The sequence below is a fragment of the Podarcis erhardii genome (assembly GCF_964252035.2).
Source record: "Podarcis erhardii genome assembly, chromosome: 2".
Lineage (NCBI taxonomy): Eukaryota > Metazoa > Chordata > Lepidosauria > Squamata > Lacertidae > Podarcis > Podarcis erhardii.
This window is the reverse complement of record NC_138498.1, coordinates 62,563,873-62,587,132: the sequence shown is the minus strand read 5'-3', so window position 1 is coordinate 62,587,132 and position 23,260 is coordinate 62,563,873. Positions and strand designations below refer to the sequence as shown.

The 23,260-nt window shown below is 41.0% G+C and overlaps 1 protein-coding gene across 2 annotated transcripts in view; it reads left to right on the top strand.

Annotated features, from left to right (window-relative positions):
• Positions 1–23,260, top strand: part of ADAMTS2 (ADAM metallopeptidase with thrombospondin type 1 motif 2) — a 204,743-nt gene that overhangs the window by 83,007 nt on the left and 98,476 nt on the right. For both annotated transcript variants that reach the window (XM_081851374.1, XM_081851375.1), the window contains exon 3: positions 1,183–1,336. In XM_081851374.1, coding sequence (XP_081707500.1) covers positions 1,183–1,336 — 154 coding nt within the window. The remainder of the gene's footprint in view (positions 1–1,182; positions 1,337–23,260) is intronic.

Genomic DNA, 23,260 nt, shown 5'->3' with positions numbered 1-23,260 from the left:
AGTAGACACTAAATCTTTTGCCAGGTAGGTTGCCCTCATCTGGACAGGCCCCCTCCTCTTTCTCCTCCTCATCCATGCCATAATTGCTGCAGTGACCTTAATAGTCCCATTAAAATTAAAAGGCTACAACTATGGATGGATCATGTTTTCAGTTTGTATCAATTGCTTGTTGACATTAGGAGGGAAATATCTATCGTGCCTTATCATAAAAGGTCTCCAGCAGAAGTACTTGGGCTGGGGTGGGAAGGCGTTATGATACAGAACCCATCCTGAATTGTTTTGTCTCACTGCTGAGATTTAAATGTGAAACAATTGGGGTTTTCTTTTGTCTGAACATGAAAGTCCTTTTCAGGCCATGTCTGCTAAGCATTCATGCACTGTTTTGCAAACTTGGTTACCATCAGGTGCAGAATTATGAAGCAGAATTACATTTCAGGTTGACATTTCCTTGCCCTAATAGTTAAAAATAAATAAATGAAATCAAACTCTGCCTCCTCAGTTCAGTGCTTGTTAATCATTTTGGCTGGTTTTGCCCTGATGTCTTTCTTCTTGTGTTGAATGTGGAATCTATCTAAATTACATTGGGAAGTTGCATGACGGGGCTTTACAATTCAGTTACCTTGGTGCTTATATATCATCAGAGCAGAACTCAATTAGCTGTGTCAAATTTTTGCTCGCGAACATGCCTGCAACAAAAAGATGCCTGGGACCCTCCCTGAAATGTTTACCAGGAACATCCCCAGAAAGTCACTCTACCCTGTTCTTATATTGGTTTGAATTTTCAGGTGTTGGTTTTTTTAAATAAAAAAGTATTTTGAAAGGTGTCAAGGCTGTAACTTAGTGGGAGAGCATCTACCAGCATCTCCACCTGGTAGCATTCTTCCATTGGAGGGGTGTTTTGATCACGACTCCCTCTCCTCCCATATATTTGGATCCCAGCCCTTGTTAATTAAATTCCAGGAGAAATCCCTTCAGTCAGATGTGTCACCGTTGTCCTTCCTTGTCGAGCTGAGACACTGATGTTGTATCTAATAGAGAATTCACCTTGCTTACTCTCTGCTTCCTAACTGCTCTCTGGGGAGTGCTAAAGTGTGCTTAAGCATATTGTGAAGTCTTATTCAAAATGTCTGCTGCTGCATGGGCAGTAATCTGAAATGTTCAATCTTTACCCTGTCACTTCAGGCTGGCATGATTCGCACAGACAAGGACGAGTTCTTCATTGAACCTCTGCAGAAGGGGAAGCAGGAGGAGGAGGAAGGGAGGACCCACGTGGTGTATCGCAGGGCAGCGGCCAAGAAAGCACTTCCTAGTGAGCAACCAGGTATCCAGCATAGAGGTAAGGCTGAGATGTTAATGACAAGTGATGTTTAAAGCTCAGCTAAAAGCATGCGTCCAATCGCCAGTATAATTGTTAATCTGCTTGTGTCTTTGATGGGAGAAATTCCTTCTGTCTCCATTCTATGTTTCAGCTTTTACTGTTTGGAAGATTTGCAAGAACTGGGGCTTGGGGGAATATGAGTCAAAGTTAAATTAGCATGGTAGCAACCAGCATCTTCCTGAACAGACTTTTGATTCTTTCGATGTTGGAAATAGGCAGCATAGGCCAGTCATGAAATGGTTGAGGAGTGGAGACCTTTACAGTTGGAAGGAAAAATGCAGATCCACTTTATATAAACTGGCATGGCATTCTGCAGGGTAGGGGTGTTGAGGTCTGTGTCTGTTAGCACATGCTCATGTAGCAGTCAGTGATGCTGTGATGCTTATATATGGGCAAGAATCACCACTGATTGAGTGTTTTGTATCACCTCCAGCACAACCTTATTCAGTAGATGCTGTTCATACATTGCACTGTCAAGTGGTGTGTGTGTGTGTGTGTGTGTGTGTGTATTTGTGTGTGTGTATTTGTGTGTGTTTGTATATGGACACGGGTGGCACTGTGGTCTAAACAACTGAGCCTCTAGGTCAGCGGTTCGAATCCCCGTGACAGGGTGAGCTCCCGTTGCTCGGTCCCAGCTTCTGCCAACCCAGCAGTTTGAAAGTATGCCAGTGCAAGTAGATAAATAGGTACCGCTGCGGTGGGAAGGTAAATGGCGTTTCCGTGTGCTCTGGCACTCGTCATGGTCTTCCATGCGTCAGTAGCGGTTTAGTCATGCTGGCCACATGATTTGGAAAACTGTGGACAAACATCGGCTCCCTTGGCTTGAAAGCAAGATGAGTACTACAACCCCATAGTCACCTTTGACTGGACTTAACCGTCCAGGGGTCCTTCTCCTTTACCTCTATATTTCTATCTATCTATCAGTCTGATTAAAGACTTTCTCCCTTGCATGTCATCTTGCTGCTGGTGGATGTTCAGGGTCAGACTGGCAAGGTGTCGAGCAGCAGACAATGAGAGGCCAGAGCATCTTGAAAAGGTGCTATAGCTCATTGGTAGAGCACATGTTTTTCATGCATAAGGTCCCATGTTCAATCCCTAGTGTCTGCACTTGAAAGGATCAGTGAGCAGGAGCAAAGACTTGCTTTTGCTGCCACCAGTGAGACTAAATAATATTGAGCTAATAGAATCTAGAATTGTTGATTTGGAATTTAGTTGGAGTTGAACTGGTCATCTAGTCCAGCCCCTTTCAATGAAGAAATCTTTTGCCCATTGTGGGGCTCAAACCCATGGCCCTTAGATTAAGAGTCTCATGCTCTATGAACTGAGCAATCCCAGACATGAATAAACTGACCTGGTATGAAGCAGCTTCCTATGTTCTACCAGGAAAAGCAAGTTTTGTGGAACATGTTGGGCCAGCACCCATTCTGTTATTCTAGGATCAGAATCACCTGTTGCACAGGAGAAGAATCACTAAATGAAAAAGCCACCATGGTTCTGAGTGCATAGTCCCAATGAGCACTCAATGAGCTCCCCAATTAGCCATATAGGGAAAGAAGGTGAAGCGATTATGGGGAACAAAGATGAAAGGGCACACGGCACCAGGACAGTGGGAAGCCTATCACCAAGCAGTGCCAGTAGAGTTGATGACATTGTACAGTTGTGCATTATTCAGGAATCAGAGGCTGTGGAAAGTGTTAAAGCTGAGATGGGAGAACTGCACTGTTTGTTTGAACTTGGGCTTCCCATCTAAACTGTTAGAGCTCTTCCTCCTCCTCCTGATCATGGTAGGTTTAGTGGCCACAATCTGTAAGTGGGGGGATGAGTGGGGCAATGGGGTACTGGGTTAAGCATTGCCATCCATGCAGTTCCAGTGCTGCTAAATAGAAATTGGGTGCTTTTTCATTTGCAGTTGCTAGGAGAGTTTTCAGAAGTGTGATTCTGTTATTTGTTTTGGGTGCTTTGGGAGCAGTTGCCCTTATTGGCACTTGCCGTTTTCTTCCCCCTGGACCCAGTTAATATATTCAGCCAGCGGCAAAATCTTGTAGTGCAGTAAAGGGGTGGCAGGAGCCCCCTCACCTTTATCTCGCAGACACACAAGCATCAAGTTGCACAAAACTTATATTTGTATGGTTTATTCCCCCAAGGAAGATGAGGAGCCACTGCAGAAATGGGGGCTTCAACCAATCAATCTGTCGCATGGGGGGCAATAAACATTTCATGGGGGTTTATCTGCATGTTAGAAGGAAGGGGTCTCTGCATCTTCTCTCCCATGCTACTTCAGCCCCCAGCCCCTGGTGAATCAATAAACTGAAGGACTGCTATTGTGGTGCTGAGTAACGGCTGGTAAGAGCAGTACACTGACTAAGTTGAATCTGTGCAAAGAGTACAGCACTCTGCCGGGCCATATGCTTGGGCTGCCCATGTAACTGGCGCATATCTTAGAAATTTCTCTGATGTAGATTGCTGCGTTAATAATGTGTTTACACAGATTACTTCAGCGTTGGAAAAATATTTAATTGGCACATATTTTCCCTTGAAACAAAAGAGCTTGAATATGGTTCACACCTTATGGCACTACTTTTTAAAAAAATCTTAGATGTTAAAATAAATATTCCTTAGCAAATAGTAGTTACCCAAATCAACAAATTTCATTCAGATATGGCTGCCGTATGCTCACTCAAGATTAATACCCCTTGGCAGCCATGGATCTGAAAAGGAGTGAAATACATGACAGAGGGCGCAGCTCACTCTGTTTTGAAGATACTTGAAATTAACGCCCATTTAGAAACCTACTGTTGACCAAATTCAAGGGGCTGTGTATCACACAGGGTTGACCTTTTCATTGAGCTATCTGCCATGTCATTCACCACCAGCTCAGACTCCAGCAGTGACATGAAAGTCACCAAATTTCCTGAATTTTGAGGTCTACATATTCTGATGTGGTTGTACCTGCTAAATTAGTTGAACTGTGTCTGTGCCTTGAAATTATCAGGTAAATGAATAGTTAAACTCATGGCACATGGGAACCAGAACTTTGTTGGTAGTGATGAATTCCAATGATATGTTAAGGAATCTTGCTCTTTACTGTGATAAAGAGCAAAGCTATGCCTTTTCCATGACAACCATATTGTTCATTTCGTGTGTGTGCTGTCTTTTGCATCCCATTCTTAATAGTGCAGTTGTATTAATCACTGTGCTTTTATGATTTGTCCCATTAATTTTATTTCAGCTAGGACAGTGTTGCTGAAGAAAAGCCAGTTGACCAGCAACCTTCAGGTTAAGGCATCAGGCACCAGCCACCTTACTTGGAAAAATGTCTCTCAAGAATAGTAGCCTAATATTAGTGTGGCATAGGCTACTCTTATTTGCAGCAATCTCTATGAGGCGTTATTCTCTGACCCATATTCTACCAGGCCCATACATTCCACGGTACACAAAACTGTTCCATCTGTTGCACAGAATTTGGACTCCCTCAAAACACTAGGCACATCAAGAGAACCTTTCCCATCAATTTTAAAAAGAGATTTATCCTTTTAAAGCAATGGAATGTGCTTGGAGAAAACATATGCTAATAGGATGGCGCAAGATTGTGTCAGGCTGGAGATAATTTCAGCTTTAATCAAAATGTTTTATGAGTTTCAGGAGAAAAGGAAATGCATCTTGGCAGGGCAATCTGTATTTGGTTTAATGATTGTAAGAGGCTAAAGGATATAAAATTTCCAGCATTTCTCACACAACACTACTTTATTAATGGACCAGGGAAATTAGAGTATCCTGTTCCAACAAGCACCATTATTAATGGTGCTTCCACAACATTGATACATTAGTATCCAGTGTGACAATATATGGAAGCATAAAGTGGAAAATTATTTGTAAGGAGGATTTGCAGTGATATGTTGCTGGGGGGACATGCAGAGCTTTAATTATTTTTGGCTCTTTACAGCCAGAACAATTGATTATTTTATGTTTATGATTATAACTGCAAAACTGTGCTAATAAAATTAAAAATAATTAGTGAGCCCTTGCTCTAGCTACAAAAAAGAAACCAGTAATTTAAGTGCATGTGCGCACAAACACACACACACACACACACACTCTGACTGCAGGGAACGTGAACTGACTAAGGAAGAAAAATTAAGTAGTAACAGCTGGTGATGAAGGGACAGGAAGCCACTAACTAGTCACTTAAGAAAAGCAAAAAGGAAGCTGTTAATTAAAGTGCCAGTAGCCCTGAAAGCCACAGCAACACTTTGAGACTGTTCGTGAGACTTGTCTGGTTTGAATTTTATATTTCATTGAAATGTTGTCTTATGTCCTAAGGTCTTTGGGTTTAGGGTGGAATAGAAATGGTCTAAATAAATAAATTTAATTCGAATTGGGTGATGATACCTTAATCAGGGTTGCCACCATGTTTCTCAATACTGTAGGTAAAGGTTTTCTTCTTCTTAGAAATCAAATGTTGAGGTGAATTTAAAAGTTTCTGCTTGGAGGAAACCTGTGCTGAATTTCAGTGGAAAGCGAAATGCTTTACGTAAGCTGAATGGTATTTGCCAGGTGGGTTCTGCCCATTCTCATCCTAACCTGCTTCTGATTTGGTATAAGAATCAAGATAAACCCACCATGCTTTGGATACCATCATATTCATTGAGAACTCCAATTCCATAGCTTACTGAACAATTGAGGTCCCTCAGTTAACATTTGGACTTGGGAGAGTTGCTTCTCAAGAACATGATTTCAACAGTTATTTCTACCAGTAAAAGGCTGGCTTTCATGGCAGGTACAAACATAGAAAATGGCCTTGCAGCCAGTAGCTATTGGCATCGCTGGATGGTGCTGGTGTGGGGCAGGGCAGCAGCGAGATCAGACCTGTGTGGGTGCAAGAGCAGGAGCACCATGCAACACCACCTTGTCCCACCAAACCACACCATGGTCCAGGTGAGCTGCAGTGATGCTGGTTTCAGGAGGGTGGCTCTATCCCACCTCACTGTTTGCAACTGCTTACAGCAAGTTAGACCGTCAGTTCCTCTAGCCCAGTATTGTTGGGTCTGTTTGGCAGTGGGTTTCTGAGGTGTCAGCCAGAGGGTTTTCATAGCTCCAGCTAGCTGGTCCCTTTTAAACTAGAAACACTAGGGGGTTAACCTGAGACATTCTGCATGCAAAGCTTGTGCTTTACCATTCAGCTATGGCCATTCCCCCGAAAAATAACTGAAGTGATTGAAGGAGAGGGCCTGTCACTCAAATTGGATTAGTCCTCATATAACTTTGGACAACACTGTCTTGTGGTGCAACACTGTCTTTCGGTTGATATTTGTGTGACCACTATATTAATGGATTTCATTACAGCTTGATATACAGCAACACTAAGCAATCATCTCCAAATCTGGTGTTTAAATATATGCCACCATGTTTCCATGTGGTAGGAGAACAAGCTGCTGCAAAGTTATAAAAATTGAGACAACTTTCTGTAGATCTCAGACATGTTTGTGGCGAATAACTCTTTTATCAAAGTCTCTCAGCCTGACAAATGCTATTGATTTTTCTAAAGTATGTACATTACTTTTAAGAAACCAATGCATATGTTTTCCTTAAAATGTATATTTCTCTGGAATTCCTGAAATGACTTATAAATTGGCCAGAGGGCTGGCTGCTGGCCATTCTAATTTAAAGAAACTCTGCCAGTTACCTTTAAAAAGGAATTGTTCCATTAGAAAACCAACATTTCCTCAAATCCAGTCAATATTTCCCTTTCAGTGCGTACCCCTGGTGATTAATGAGAGTTCTCTTATTGTGCACTCAGTAAGGCAGCAGGGACAATATTTTTTTGTATCCTTCCTGTATTGTATGTGTATGATAAATACATCTGTCTTTCTCCTGCCTTCACTCTTCCTCCTCCTCCTGCCTCCTCTGAATTTCAGTTTGCAGATTCACAGAGCTTTCTCAGGGATGAGATGGATTGCAAATTTTGCTGTGATTCAGCTCCCCTGAATAAGAAGCAGGGTTATGCTCTTCTGAGGAAATGAGTCTCAAGGGATTGTTAGGCCAACGGCTGTCACTATTGCTAACCACCAAGGTGGCTGATAAAGCTTCTTTTCCTAAAAAATAAATAGAAGCTTTGAAGCGGTTTTGTCACCAGACTTTGGATACATCACAGGGGTTCTATTCTCATAGTTCAGATAATGTGGCAAGATGGATTGAGCCTTTCACTGCTTGCTTATTTGTTTTTTATCCTTTCATGCGTGCTGTTAAAACACAGCTTGAAGAGCTCTTTCTTCCCCATTTAAGAAATAATAATTTAATACCTGAGCAAACTTAACTTTGTCCCCAAAACCTATGAATAAATGTTTTCCAGAAAAAATGGAATTCTGTCTGGGCAATAGATGGTGAGCATTCAGTCATATCTTAATAATGAGGCATTCACATATTTGGTGAATACACATACCCGGCATGACATTTTCACCTGCTATGCATTATGTACTTTGAGTGGATAGCTAGCTCCTTTAAAGGGTGCTTGTAAACAAAGGGAAAGAAACACAAGAGAGGTGATCACAGAGCATGGATGGAAAGCTGGAGTCCATTATAAAATGTATGTTTTCACAAGCTGATTATGCAGCAAAGTCTGCATCTTTACTCACCATTTTTGGTTGATTTGTAAAGTTTCTTGGTATTAGACCTTAATTAAGATCTAAGCTTTGATTTGTCGCAATACAAAATATTCCTTAAACCCAGGTCTGTTGGGGGAATTTAATGCACCTCAGCTTCCCTGATGGATGGTAATAGTAATAATTTTAATGATGATGAAGCTGACCAAACATGAATTAGAGCACAACATTGTGCCTTCTATGTGGCAGTGAAGAAGATCTTTGCAACCTTAAGTAACCTAGTAAAACTCTTTGGGGTGGACCATTATATTTTACCAGCTTTGGTAGATGTGAACTTCAGCTATCTGCTATGACATTTTGGCTAGGCAGTTTGAAGGCAAAGGGGTTTTTTTTGCCTCTGCATTGACCTTGACACTGTTATTATAGCAGATCTAGAGATGTGCCCGATGCCCAACCTGATTTGATGTGGGATCAGTTTCGGTTGATATGACCAGATATTGTGGACAAGTTGCTTGCAAATAAACAGCTGACCTCATGCTTTGGGGACTCCTGCCCCTCATGGCTGATTAAAGTTCTTATTTTTATTATGTATTTTGTGTTTTTTATATTGCAATATTATGTTGTGAACCACCCTGAAACCTACAAATATAGGGTGGTATACAAACAAACAAACAAATATTACTTTGATGGGGGAAATGTTGTCTGTGTGGGTACAGGGCACAGTGAATGTGTCTCTATACTGGCCCTGGTTGCCTTAAAAAAGGTGGCATTCCTTGCGGGGGTGCAATTAGTGCCAGCACCATCCATTAAGAGTTTGGGTGTAATCTTCGACAACTCCCTTTCCATGGAGGTGCAGATTGCAGCTATAACAAAGGCGGCATTTTTTTATCTCTGCCAAGCTAAGCAGTTGGCTCCTTACCTCTCTCGCCCTGACCTAGCCACTGTGATCCACGCGACGGTCACCTCCAGACTGGATTATTGTAACTCGCTCTACGAGTTTCTGCCCTTGAAACTGACCCAGAAATTCCAGCGGGTGCAGAATGCTGCGGCGAGACTCCTTATGGGGTTCTCGCTGCGAGATCACATTCACCCGGTGCTATACCAGCTGCACTGGCTCCCGGTGGAGTACAGGATCAGGTTTAAAGTGCTGGTTTAAACCTTTAAAGCCCTATACGGCCTAGGACCCTCGTACCTACGGGACTGCCTCTCCTGGTATGTCCCACAGAGGAACTTACGGTCTTCAAACACACAGTATCCTTCACAGTGTTGCAGTGGTTCCACTCCTAACTCTGAGGCTAGTTTCAGAGAGTGGCACTGGGTTAGTGTCTGGCAAGTGTACTTTTAGGTGCCACAGGGTAATTGCATGGTACCAACACTTTGGTTTTTTAGGTGACTTCTTAAGACTATTTTATTCCATCAGTATTTTTTTCAGAGTAGCATTGCTGCTTCTTTTGGTTTTACAGAAGGATTTTGTATATTTTTAGTGTTTGCACTTTGCAATATTTATTTTGTTTTTATTTCTTTTCGTTTTTGTACACCACCACAATATGGGTGGTTTATACATTATATAAATAAATATTTACTCAGAAGGAACTCCTGTTGATTTCAGTGGGATTTAAACACTACTGTGTGTGTTTAGTATTGTGGCCTTTATGCTGTATGACAGTTCTTTATACTTTATTCACTAGGAAAACCATAAGTACGTGGCAATATCGTATCACTTATATATCATGCATTGACCTTTTTAACACCATGAAGTATTTATAATATATAAATTATTTGACTTGGTTTGGCAACTCCGTGGCATTTCTCGAATAGAATCCAATGCAGTATTTGCAATAATTTGTGCTGGAGAGTCTAGACAAATTTCCATCCAGCTTTATATAAAAAAGTCCTTTAAAAAATCAAATTAATAGCATTTTCCAGTTGAAATATTTCTCAGAGTTTATTCATGAAGCAAAAAAATGGATGGCTGTTTCAACCATAATCACAATTTTCCCTCAGCATGTGCTATTTTACATGTTACATTCCTAGAGAGTTTTGTGGGTTTTAATGCGTACACACAACCATTAGCATTGTAGCCGAATAAACAATGAGGTATAAGACAAAACCAATAGTGACGAGTGAGTCGTTAAATCCTTAAGCAAATCCTTAAATGCTCTAGTTTTATTTTCTGCCATTGCTTGCAAGAAGAAGAGCCACGTGCAAGGTCTTAAGTGATGCAAAAATTAATAAGATATTCCAGCTGGTTTTGAGTATTCTCAGCTGTGTGTTTGTTTGCAGAAGATATGCTGCCTGGAGACCCGCCTAGAAAAAGGCCTTTTTGATGTGCTGTTGGTGTCTCTGCTTGGCTAGCAATGGAGGTGGTGATGGTTGCAGGGTCAGTGTGATCTCAGGCTGAGGACTGAGGATTTATGACCAGTTCAGCTGCTTCCATTGGCTTTGGGGGAGTGCAAATAACCACAAATAATTGTTTTGTTGCTAATAAACACTTCACTAATAAAATGGCTTTGGAGTTCCATGCATTTTCTTGCTCCAAGTTGGCCGCATGAGGATCTTAGGGATGAAACTTCTGCTTTGGCATCCTGGGATGCCTCTTTGATCTGGGTGGCAGCACCAAGCCAGACTTCAGAGGAGATGGAAAACTGCCTAGATTAATAATTTAGGGATGCTCTTGTATACTTGTAACACCTTCTTCTTGCATCGACACCCATCTTCCCTTCCCCCAACATTACACAATGCTGAATGTCCTTTTTCTGCCAGCTTCATGCCGTATTTGTTTGCGCTGTCGTCTAAAACCACTGAGCCTCTTGGGCTTGCCGATCAGAAGGTCAGTGATTTGAATCCCCACAATGGGGTGAGCTCCTGTTGTTCAGTCCCAGCTTCTGCCAACCTAGCAGTTCGAAAGCACGCCAAAAAGTGCAAGTAGATAAATAGGTACCGCTCCGGTGGGAAGGTAAACGGCGTTTCCTTGCGCTGCTCTGGTTCGCCAGAAGCAGCTTAGTCATGCTGGCCCCATGATCCAAAAAACTGTCTGCGGACAAACGCCGGCTCCCTCGGCCAGTAAAGCAAGATGAGCGCCGCAACCCCAGAGTCGTCTGCAACTGGACTTGACTGTCAGGGGTCCTTTACCTTTTTTTAACGCTTTACTCCAGTGGTTTCTGAAGCAGGTGTGTCAGCGAAATAAGCATGCATGAGATTCCTCTAGTGAGAAAAGCAAATCAAAATTTAATTCAATGCTTAATCTCACAGCAGAACTGGTTGTGCTTATTGTTGAATAGCTACAACTCAAACACATTTTGCAATTCTTAGCAGTTGAAAAAGAGACAGAAAGGAAGCAGTGTCAGCATTTTCTGGTCAGACAACCAAGGCACAATGCAGTTGGGGCCACATTAGCTGTGACACTAAGCATGTCATTGGCAACCATGTTAGCTGAATGAAAATTAATAGGTAGGGGAAGTCCTTGTGAGTCCCCACCCTCCAACACCACACATCAGCTATTAGCCCCAGAAAGGAAGGTATCTAAAAGTAAATGCTGACCCACAGGGTATGTGTCAATTGAAACCATGGTTAGGGGGAGAAAGGGATTCTCCCTTCTCTCTCATACCCTCACACATAATAGCTTGCTACTTTTATATTTTGGTTTTTTGGGCTGGTGAGGTTGCTAATGACCCATCATTGCCAGGTCTGTTTTGACTGATTGATTGTGGAAAAGCGGCATATAAGTAAACACATTGAGCTGAGCCCAAAGTGGTTTACAGCAAACATTCAAAACACTGAAAAACAGAGCGTTAGATACAAAATACAGAACATGTCATATGAAGGGGGGTGGAATCAAAATTCTGGCAAACACATAATAAATTCAATATTACAGATAAAACCACCCAACAATATAGCCCTAAGTACATAAACAAAAGTTAGCTGACAATAAAGTTTCTGGCACTGGTCTTCTGCACTCCAAGTTCAGAGTGAAGGGCAGATGACATACTTAGCCACATGATTTGGAAATTGGAAACTCTTGTTCAGAAACTGTATAGCACTCAATGCAACAGTAGGGAGCCCCACTGCTTTCATGTCTTGCCTATGGACTCCTAGAGACATCTGGCTAGTCATTGTTGAAATGCGCCCCTGAGATGGACCCCTGGTCTGATTCAGCTGGCCTCTTCTTATATTCTTATGATTATCGTGTCAACTATTGTTTTCTTCTTTTGTTTGCATCCATTTGCTTCTTAAGATAGCTTTCTCCCCTGTTTATGTGGAAGCATTTTATAATTGTTAGAAAGCACCTGCTGACTTTGAATGCCAGGAAATGCTAAGGAATAGCTTCTGTGTGAAGCTCCCAATAGCTCTTTCCAGAAATCATTCTCAATACTTACCAGTTCAGTGGAAACAATAAGTTTGATACTAGCTTCTCTGTCTCTCTTAACCCATCCTCATTGCGTAGAAGGTCCACAGGCTATTTTCCTTTCATATAATTGCTATGTATTGCTTTAAGCCTCTAGACTAGTTGAAGGACTTTATTGCTTTTGGTTCAAGCTCTCTTTGACTGTTCAGAGACATAAAGCCATGAGCTATCCTGTACATGCAAACTAATCTTAAAAATAAAATTTAATAGCAGGTACTATGGAAAAAACACCCAGTATTTAGACACCCACCCACACCCCTTCCTTATTCTGTAGCATTCATGAATGGATGTTGTGAAGCTATTGCATTTAAATTAGTTATATTTGTAATCTCCAGGTGTTTTTCTTGAGTGTCATGTTGAGGGAGCCAGATTGTATTGACATTTCCATGACAACACTGTGTGACATTTCAGAGGCTGACATGAAGCCATTAAATTATCGGAATATGGTTATCAAGACAAGGTAAAAATCTATTTGTTTAACATGAAACATGTCTTCTTTAAAAAAAACAGACAAGCAAACCTTCAGTTTTTAACAGTGTAGAAAAGTAATTGTGTTTGAACAACACTGGCACTTAAAATTAATGCTGTTTAATAAAACACAGATAAGTTAGGCTTGAAAGAGGTTTTAGAACTTGCTTTCTTCTGATTTCAACATTGTCTGAACCTTGATTATCCAACTTGTAATGATTATTTTCTTTGTAAATCTCCGATGTATCTTAAGTCTGCAAGTCTGTATGACAAATATCTGATTATCTGAACCCTTTGAATGTCAAATGTCATCTTTAGCTTGTGGATAATTAAAATTTAGCCATAGATCTTTAAGTTTCAATGGTAAGAAGGCCAGTATGCTTTGACACACAAGAGACTATTTTATACAGTATGTTATACAGTATGCTTTTCTTTGGTACACAACAACCTACTTCTTCATGGCATTGAAGTAGACAGAATAGCGTCAAAAGTTATGCACTTAACAAAAAGCCCAGATGTATTTTTGTTTAAAAGGCTTTCCTTGATCCAAGCATTTTATGGAATATTAATTGTATAATTGCAGAAAATGTTTCATTGTTTTTGGAGTTTGTATCTTTTGTATTTTATTTCCTTTTATCTTAATGCATTCTGCTTCAGTAGCTTTTGGCTATAAAATGGTTTATATATCTGTAAAATAAATAAAATCAGGTGTAGTTTGACCTGAAATTTTCAATCCTATAGTCACCTACCTGTGAGTAAGGCCCATTGACTGCAGTATATAGGACACATATAGGATTGAACTAACAAACTGAGGCTGAACTTGGACAAATCAAAGAAGCAATTCAGTTAAATGCATTGTAAACTTCATACAGGGAAATCCCGTTGGTGAAAACAGGACTCTAGAGCGCCATCTGGTGTCACAGTATATAAAGTGTTTTATTCCGTACATCAGTACTGGGAAAACCATAGCTTTAACTATACGGACCTTTCTCAGCAAGCAGAGACATCACCTTGCTGACAAAGGTCCGTATAGTTAAAGCTACGGTTTTCCCAGTAGTGATGTATGGAAGTGAGAGCTGGACCATAAAGAAGGCTGATCGCTGAAGAATTGATGTTTTTGAATTATGGTGCTGGAGGAGACTCTTGAGAGTCCTCTGGACTGCAAGAAGATCAAACCTATCCATTCTTAAGGAAATCAGCTCTGAGTGCTCACTGGAAGGACAGATCCTGAAGCTGAGGCTCCAGTACTTTGGCCACCTCATGAGAAGAGAAGACTCCCTGGAAAAGACCCTGATGTTAGGAAAGATTGAGGGCACAAGGAGAAGGGGACGACAGGGGACGAGATGGTTGGACAGTGTTCTTGAAGCTACCAACACGAGTTTGACCAAACTGCGGGAGGCAGTGGAAGATAGGAGTGCCTGGCGTGCTCTGGTCCATGGGGTTACGAAGAGTCGGACACGACTAAACAACAACATCTTTACCAATGTAGTTGAGTCCTAAGATTAATTCAGCAGTATTATCTTAACCATGCATTTTGATTTTACACCACAATACCTCTTTTTAAATTTTTCCAACCTATATGGCAATGATGGTAGTACTCCAGAGATAACAACCACTTTGGTTGTAGATAAAAGATTCTTCAACTCTTCGAGTTGATATGCTGAGGGATTCCATACTGGCACAGAGCAATCCTTTACATGTTTGCTTAGAAGCAAGTCCCACTATGCTCAGCAAGTCTAACTGAGCTGTGTGTGCAGGATTCTGGCTTAGGTAGCTGAAACCATCCCTTATGCTTGTGAGCAACAATGCAGTACAGTACTATCACTGTCTCTGGTACTCTTAAAGAAATAAGCCCATGAGAAAATATCAAATGGCAGCAGTTAAGAGCTCTGGCCTGTTGCAATCTGATCAGTGCATTGCTTAACTCATGTCAAGGAATGGTACACGTTGACAGGGTACAAAGAACTACATGAAATAACATTGTGAGTCTGATTTTCAAGGGGGAAAGCTGGGGTAGAAGGACAGTATGTGATTTTATTATATATATCTCAATCCAGGAGGAGGAACTTAACCACAGCAATAATAATATTACCAGCTATTTTCTCAGAAAGGTGGTGCCTGGTTGCATTTATACAGACCAGCGGTTGCCAACCTTTTCCACTGAGTCATATGAAGGAACAACAATGCCATAAATACAGAAGTTGGCGCGACCCACCAAAGCACGTTCAACACACACTTCATACTTGAGAAATCAAATGACAAATTGTAGCATCTGGACATTTAGCTCACAGGGTCTGTTTTTTTTTTCCAGAATCACGAGAATCTCAGCTTTCATTATTATAAAACACATATTTTGTTAATGATGATGAAGAAAAAGAAGGAAATATTGATTAACATCTTCCAAACAGATGTCTCATCACAATAACCCTAAAGCCACAGTCCACATCTGTTTTGTCCCAAGACATCCCTTGAATCCGTTTCCTCTGCCCCTGTTGCCCCAGTTCCTGACCAATTTGAAATTCTGAAAAAAGGCTGCAATTCTGTGCCCATGTTCCTGGGAAGTAGCCCCACCGAGTACAGTGCTGCTTACCTCTGAGAAAATGTACACAAGATTATGTTGTAACAGCACAATCCTGTACATGCCTACTCAGAAGTCAGTACCGCTGAGTACAATAATGACTTACATCCAAATAAGTAGGTACAGGATTGCAGCCTAGATTATGTGTTTGCTGTAATTTAAACCAGTCTGATTTTAAAAACAGTTTATAAATGCAGAATTCTTGTTCTCGTAACCACAGTGCCTTGAGCATAAGTCTACTGTGTTCAAATGGCATTGAGCCATTGCTGTCAATGGTTTATAGATGAGCATATGATGGACTTTATTTTATTTTTGAAAAAAATTGTCCCATCTGGAGCCCTAATCCTATATTCCTTAGCTATGCCAGTGATATTTGCTTTATTTGAATTTTTGTTGTTCAGGCTCTAAATCCTCTCCATTCTCATGGAAGCCTTGACAAGGTTTTCACCTTCTGCATCATCTCAAACATCTGTTTCATATAAACATCTTATGCACAGGAGGCCTTTCTGCTGTTCTTATTTGATTACACACATTTAATCTATTTAGGAAAGCTTTCTCTTTGCTCTGGGGGTAAAGGTCTTCTCAATCTTTGAATGAACTTCCTTACATATATAAAGGATGAAAAACCACACCTTGCTTGCTTTGACTTCCAAACTATTCCTATATTATTGGCATGAGACCAGCAGCCCAACAGTGCAATTCTGTGCATTTTGTCCATGGGCTTGTCACTGAAGCACTGGCAAGAGTGACAGGGTGTGACAATAATCCCAGTTATCAGGCATCATGGAGAAAAGGGAGCAGTAGACAGCAAGGTCTGCTGGGAATAAATGAATGTTGAGGTGGAGGTGGAGGTATCATGGAATGGGATGAATGATGCAAGTCAAAATTTAAATGTCCTGTAATCTATGCTGGAGATGTCATGCAATATACTTGTCCTAAAATAAGGAAATGTTGGGAGGACATGATAAGAGAAATAGAATAAGTAGACCCATTCATTATTGTATTTAGTAATATCAAAGACCTTGTATTAATGGATGATAGAGAAATGGTGTTAAACTTGTTAAAGGCTGCTCACTTGACTATCTGATTTGACTGAAAAAAGATAACCCTGTCTCTGGTACTTGAAGATTGGAAAGACCAAGTATGGGATACAGTAAATCTGATAAACTTAACCAATAATGTCAGCCTATGAGAGATGGAATACAGTATTATGACCAGTTGGTTGAGAAACTGAATGTATTCATGATGGATTGGTGTGCTAAGATGCAAGAAAATCCATACATATTATTAGGAATATTGTGAAGTAACTACTAAGTACATACTGGTATGTCCATATCCAGTTCTGTGTAAAGTAATATGTTTATTGTTTACATGACTATTAATGTTGTTTATGTAAAAGAATGGTGTCCTGGGCGATGAGGAGGTCAGATAGTCAGATAGTTCACCTGTGTGAAGCAGTTAGACCATTTGTCAATCAATGTGGCTGACATTGTGGCGGGGTATAAAAAAATGATGATGATGATGATGATGATGATGATGATGACGACGACATGTTATCAGGGGCTTGTGGCGTCTTTCCTCAGCCTTTCCCCTTGGGAGTCTATCATCACTAGAAATGCTTGAATGCTAAGTCTATTGATGGCTCTATATTACTGGGTTCTTGCAGGGCAGGGAGGGAAGGGGCAGAGCTTGGCTTCTGGGAAACTACAAAGTCATCTGCTATCGGCTTGTGTAGCTGTGTGGTTTGGTTGCTCTGAAGGGTGGGGTCCGTGGGTTCTAGTCTAGCAGCCTTCCCCTTTCCACACCTGAAATTATTGGGAAGGAGCCTCTTTGCCTTTTTAAAAGCCATATTTGCATCTCCTTATTTCCTATTGCATTAATCTTTCCCACTGCACAGCTCACTAAGCTGCCTCCTGAGAGCCTGTTGCTCTTCCTTTCTTTTTTTCTTATCCATCTTTCTACCTCCCCCGCCCCTCAAAAAAGCCACCTTCCCTCTACCCAGCCACCAGTACAAAGAGATTTTGCACTGTTTTGGTAGTGTGCGATCACTGGCATCCCACCAGGACGCAAACCATTCTCTGGGGAAGCCTCTAGTTTCTACACACGAGCCTCCTGGTTGCCAAGCCATGGAGGACTCTGCTGCAGGAGGGGCAGCTGTCCATTCCTGGGTGTGATTTTATTGTGGTGTGGTGGTTGGGTACGGCAACATCACAGTGGCATCTCTGCATGTTGACTAGCGTCTTCCATTCTTGTATAATGCAGGGATGTTGTCGACAAGCAACATTGTGACTTGTGGGTGGCAGCAGAATCGGCAGAGATTTTGTGGGATGGCTTTCAGTGTCGCTGAATGGTGGTATTGCACTCTTTGATTTTGTAGCTGGGAGTGCTCTGGATTGCGACTACACTGTTCTGGCGATAGCCTTGGGATAGTGGCAGCATGGTGCAATGAGACTACAGGATTGACCTCCTCATTTCCTGAAACTTAATTGGAGCAGAACAGAGAGACCACTTTGCAGCCTGAAATTCCTTTCAGTCCATGAGTTCCATGTAGCCACAAACCATGTTTTAAACTACTGCCAGATTAAAGTGGAAGGGATATTCTGCAGGTTCTAATGCCAATTACAAATACTTATTTAACCAAAGTTTTCTCTAGTGTTTCTTCTAAGATTCCAACCAATTTTCCATTGTTTCTTTCATGCTTCATGGCCTCCAACCCAAAGCCCTCAAAACCTTGAAGTTTACAGCTGGATTTGAATATAGTGGTTTGGCCCCATCTTTCATGTTGTTTAAAGAAACCAAAACAGATTCTTTCATATGCTGCTAAATAACCAGTTCAAAATCCCAAACTTGGTTTTAGAACTTCACGCACCCCCCAAAAAAATCAAAAAATCAAAATCAGATGGAATTGAAGAGTTTCAAGGAGAGGAGGGCCAAAAAGTTGTTGATCTTTCAGCAGATTGGAAAGAGATCTTGCAGTTCCATATCTGTCTCACTCCAGTGGAATTATTTTATTCCTACTCTCTGCTTCCTGGTATTTTACCAATTCCCAATCCACAAGAGGACTTCTCCTCCTATTCCATGACTGCTAAACCTATTCAGGAGTCTTTGGTGAGGTACCTTGTCAAAAATTGTGTCAGCTGGATCACTTTCATCTATATGCATGTTGACTTTCTCAGAGAACTCTAATAGATTCATGAGACAAGACTTGCCCTCTTGTCTTAGCTTTCAACTTCCTTTTTACAAATACTGAGGAAGTTTCAACTTTAGAAGTCAAAAGTGACCATACTGGATTTTCTCAGCAATTGGCCATTTACATGTCTGTTTAATAGCAACATAGTATCTGGTCGCTTACACATCACAGCAGGTCGTGGGCACCATTCAAGGTCAAGTCCAGGGTCGCCACCCCTCTGGTCACATCCATGATCAACTGTTCTATAGCACAGTTATTTAAGATATCTAGAAATTTTACCTTTTTGTTGTGACTGCAGCCGGTCTGTGTGAGAGTAGTTTGTCACCCATTACTTTTGTAGTCCTTGTAAATGTCCATTTTTGTCAAAGTTATCTGTACTTTAAAGTTTAAATTGTATCACTTTTGCTTGCCATTTATTAGGGAAATTAAGTAATCAAGCAATTTCTGCAACTTCAATTAATTAATTAATTAATTAAAGATAGACAATTTGGCAACTCAGTTTTCAACTGAATAAATCTTTGCCGCTGAACGATATCCACTCAGTGATGTGCTTTTGGTGTTTTCTAAATATTCTTTGCTAGAATGGTTTTTATTCAGTTAATTATATTCTCAGCTATGTATTGGTGATTAAAACACCCTAGTTAAATCACTGTGTGTGTTATACTTGTAAAATCAGGTCAAAGCAACGTTTAAATGTGAGTAATTCTGTCAAGACTGTGGGTGTTATCCAGATGCTTTTTAGAAAATTTGTGTGCTTTGTAAGTTTTGGATTTCTTTCTATAATGTTTTGTCTGGTCAGTGACCATATTTTCTATATTTAAAACAGATAAACAATATATCACAAGAGAAACTGACATATAGCACTGTTTAAAGGCAGAAAACCCCACGACTTGCACCAATCAATCCTAATTAATGGCCTTTATGAGGAAATTTCTGGTAAAACTGAAATATTGACAATTCAGAAATGCAGTAAAGTGCCATTTCCTTTAAAGGAATTACCCCAGGTTTATATGGCAGCATAAATCTGCCTTTTTCTCTCTTTCTTCTTCTTCTTCTTTGGGGGGGGGGTGGAGCAAATGTTCTTCTCCTGAAAAGCCAAATATAAATCATGCTGCTATGCTATATGCTAACTACGACATAGTAAATGATGCCAGGCTAATGTATCCAGTCTATTGCTTTAAATGGATGGCTCAGCAGTTCAGCAAAATTCTAGCCAGTTAAATCATGAATGTCAGCAGGAACGGATGGGAACATAAATTAACAGAAAATTCAACTCAACAGTATGACATAGTGAAAAATCTAGGCGTGAACGGCACTTACTAATATCCATGCACATTTCTCCTCCTTTCAGCACATGGAGGAACAATGTTTCCAGGGGGTGGGGAGGTGCAGGAGAGCAAGATGAAGAAAAGTTTCCTCATTCCAAAACAGCCCTTGCACTGTCTGTTTTCCTTCAGTAAGATATATTCTGCCTTATGAACTCATCTGGAAACTAGCAACGGCTTTGACCTGAAAGAACTGAGATGCTAGGCTGCAAATGGATGCTTTGGTCCAATATCATTACATATGCTGGGAACACAGGACCCGTTCTTATAGGATATGCTATGAGGAGAAGATAGGGAGAGAGAGAGATGTGATTTCTGCATTCAGAGGGAGCTGCTTTTGCAGAGATCTGAGCATATTTTTATCCTGGGAAATCCTCTGTTGGCTTGCCATTGTTACTTTCTCCCATTTTCTTTTCTTCTTACTCAGCCCCGACGTCTCTCTCATAGTTGATGGTAAGAAGCAGTGGCAGACCTTGGGGTCTCAAAATTTCAGTGCCACCCTGTACAATGCCAGAATTTGGCACCTGTGCTCTCACCTTCCATTCTACACCATACTTGTGGCGCCCCCTGTAGCATCCCCAAGGCTCCATGCCCAAAGCGACCGAACTGGTTGTGATCCCCTAAATTCACCTCTGGTAAGAAGGGTACTATAACAATTGTGTAGAGTGTTCAGACATGCTCCCCCCCCCCAAAGATAGGTTGTGGTGTTAATTTTTTTACTTATTATTTGGTGGCATTGTGTTATTTATATTAATAAATGGTTTCTCTTTGTTTTTCCTTTAAAGCATATATAGAGATGTGCAATACGAGTAGTAAAAGACACACAATTTAATGCCATTCTATTGAAAACATTGACATGTAACCTGTGTTACAATGTGTGGTGACCACAAACTTTATGGACTGGTCACCTGGAAGTGCAAGAGCTTATGCATACAGGTTTGAAGATGGATTACTCTGTACTAGATGTCTGTAGCCTTTAGCCACAGTGGTTTCATTCAAATCAGTACATGAAATAATTGACCCCCTCAGGGTTACCAAGTCATAGAAGTCCATACCATTCCAACTTTTTCAGATAAATTTCTGGGCAAGTCATGTGATCCACACTGCACTCTTTCCCCCCAAAAAGTGGTTTTTTTCAGGGTGAGGAAGTGTGAGATCACTGCACTCAAAAAGACTGCCACGATCTCACGTGTCCCATTTTTTTCCAGGATACTTGGTGGGTATGGAAGTCCCCATGTCTGAATTCCTCTGTACAATTCTTAAAATGTACAACAGACCTGTCATGATCTACTATCGTTCTTGCAACCCTCTTGACCCCTTTGCTCATCATTCCTTAGCCTCTGAAATGTCCTTTGCCCTGGTCACTTACTTCCTGAGGCTCCCCTCAGCTTTTTCACGGGGAAGAGAGAGCAAGAGTGTCCACAGCTGAGTGCTATCAGCCTGATTCAGCCAGTGGCTGAACAGCCCCCATTACTTGCACACCTTTCTCCAGCTCAGTTTACACTGACTACAAGCCTGCTTCTTGTGCAAGTGGCCGGCTGGTTGTGGCAATACTTCTCTTAGGGTTTGAGAATCATCTCCCTTCGTTCTCTTAGGTTGCTTCTCTACCTAGTACACTGCTGCTGTGCCACATGTCTTAAAACTCCACAGCTGCAATTTAAATGGAGGCCCCTCCACTCAACTTAACCTCAGCTTTAATCTCCCAGATGACCTCATGTTAGCATATACAATGTCTGGCTCCTTCCCCAGGCATCTCTAAAGTAGAGCAGGAACAGAGCTCCGAAAAGGCAGGCTGCTGGATAATCTACTTGGAGGGGGTTGGTCTACAATTAAAAACCTGTGAAGTCACCGATCTCGAGCAGTGAAGGACAAGGTAAACTGGAGGCATCAGAGAGCCTCCCCTCTATTCACACAGAGTGCAGCATTGAAGCCATTACTTGAAAGGCCTGCCAGCCCTAACTTTGCCCAACATATTTTGGCTGTACTGTTTGATGTCTTAGCTGTACATAAAGTTAATTGAAAGCATGATTTGTATTGTATTGCCTCCATCCGTGGGATTTCTGATCCAATGATAATTAAGCTGTCTTCCTTTCTTTCCAAGATGGAAAACAGGCCAAAATGCCCACTTAACATAGCTATAATTATTCATAAGAACAGCTCGGAAAGAAGCTGGACTAAATCTTGGTTTTCTTTCATGATATGATCGATCTCCTGTTGCCTTAAATAAGAATCAGCTACGCCAGTTGTAATACACAGTGATTTCATTAGCTGTGTGTGCTTGATGATAAGCCATCTAATTTGAGGAAAAACTGCCTAATGTTGGCATTTGTGAAGCAATGTTCAAGATTGATCCTGATGAGTGAGGGGAATTTAAGCTGTGTCCTTACCTGTTTCAATGACTAAAATATTGCACTGTCAAAATTCCCATCCTTCTATTAGTAATATATATATGTTTCTTTCTTTGCTGTGGTTAACAAATTAAAATATTAAAGTCTCAGTTGTAGGGTCAGACTGCTGGGTCTGATTCCAACCCAAAAGAATGCTTGTGGAATGCTTTAGCCATTCTACCAGGTACAGGAATTTTGTTTTCTTATAAAAAAGTTTTTCTTGCTTTTATAGATACAAAATCTGAGAAGCTGACTAGAAAGAAGAAAAAACAATCCCTTCCCCTGTGTTGCTGATCAGTATTACAAATTTTACATGATTTATCCCAAAGTGCTTTTCCACATTTGTCAATGAATCCTGGTGGATGAAAGCCATTCTCCTTTGCTGTAGCATATACAGTAAAAGTTGACCAAATAGTGTTGAAGTTGTCAGTTGGGTGTTCCTTTTTTCTCGCATGGAGCTCATGAGTCAGGTTTTCCATTAGGGCCAAATTCCAGATTTGAGCATTCCATTTCATCATCAGGTCCCTGTTCAATGAGGTATATTACAGGGCCTTTGAAAAACATGTGTTTCAGAATCAAAGATCAAGAGAACAAGCTGGTGGTCAGCATAAATATGCCATCTAGTGATTTGTTCAATATCCTTAAACACTTTCCCCCAGAATGCCACAATCCTGGGGCATAGCCACTGCATGTGATAAAAAGATCTGCTCTCTCCCAGCATTTGATGTTCCCTATTTTTAAAAATCTACTAAGTCGTTGTGGATACATATATCAATGATGGGCAAGTTCCATGGTGTTTTCTTTAACCCAGGCCAAGACTGACTTAAGAGGCAAGCCATCCCATGCTGCCTGCTACTCTTCATCAGCCATAGGTGTCCTAAGAGCTCCCTCCCAACATTTTTTCAGCCTAGTACTGAAGGTTTCAGAATT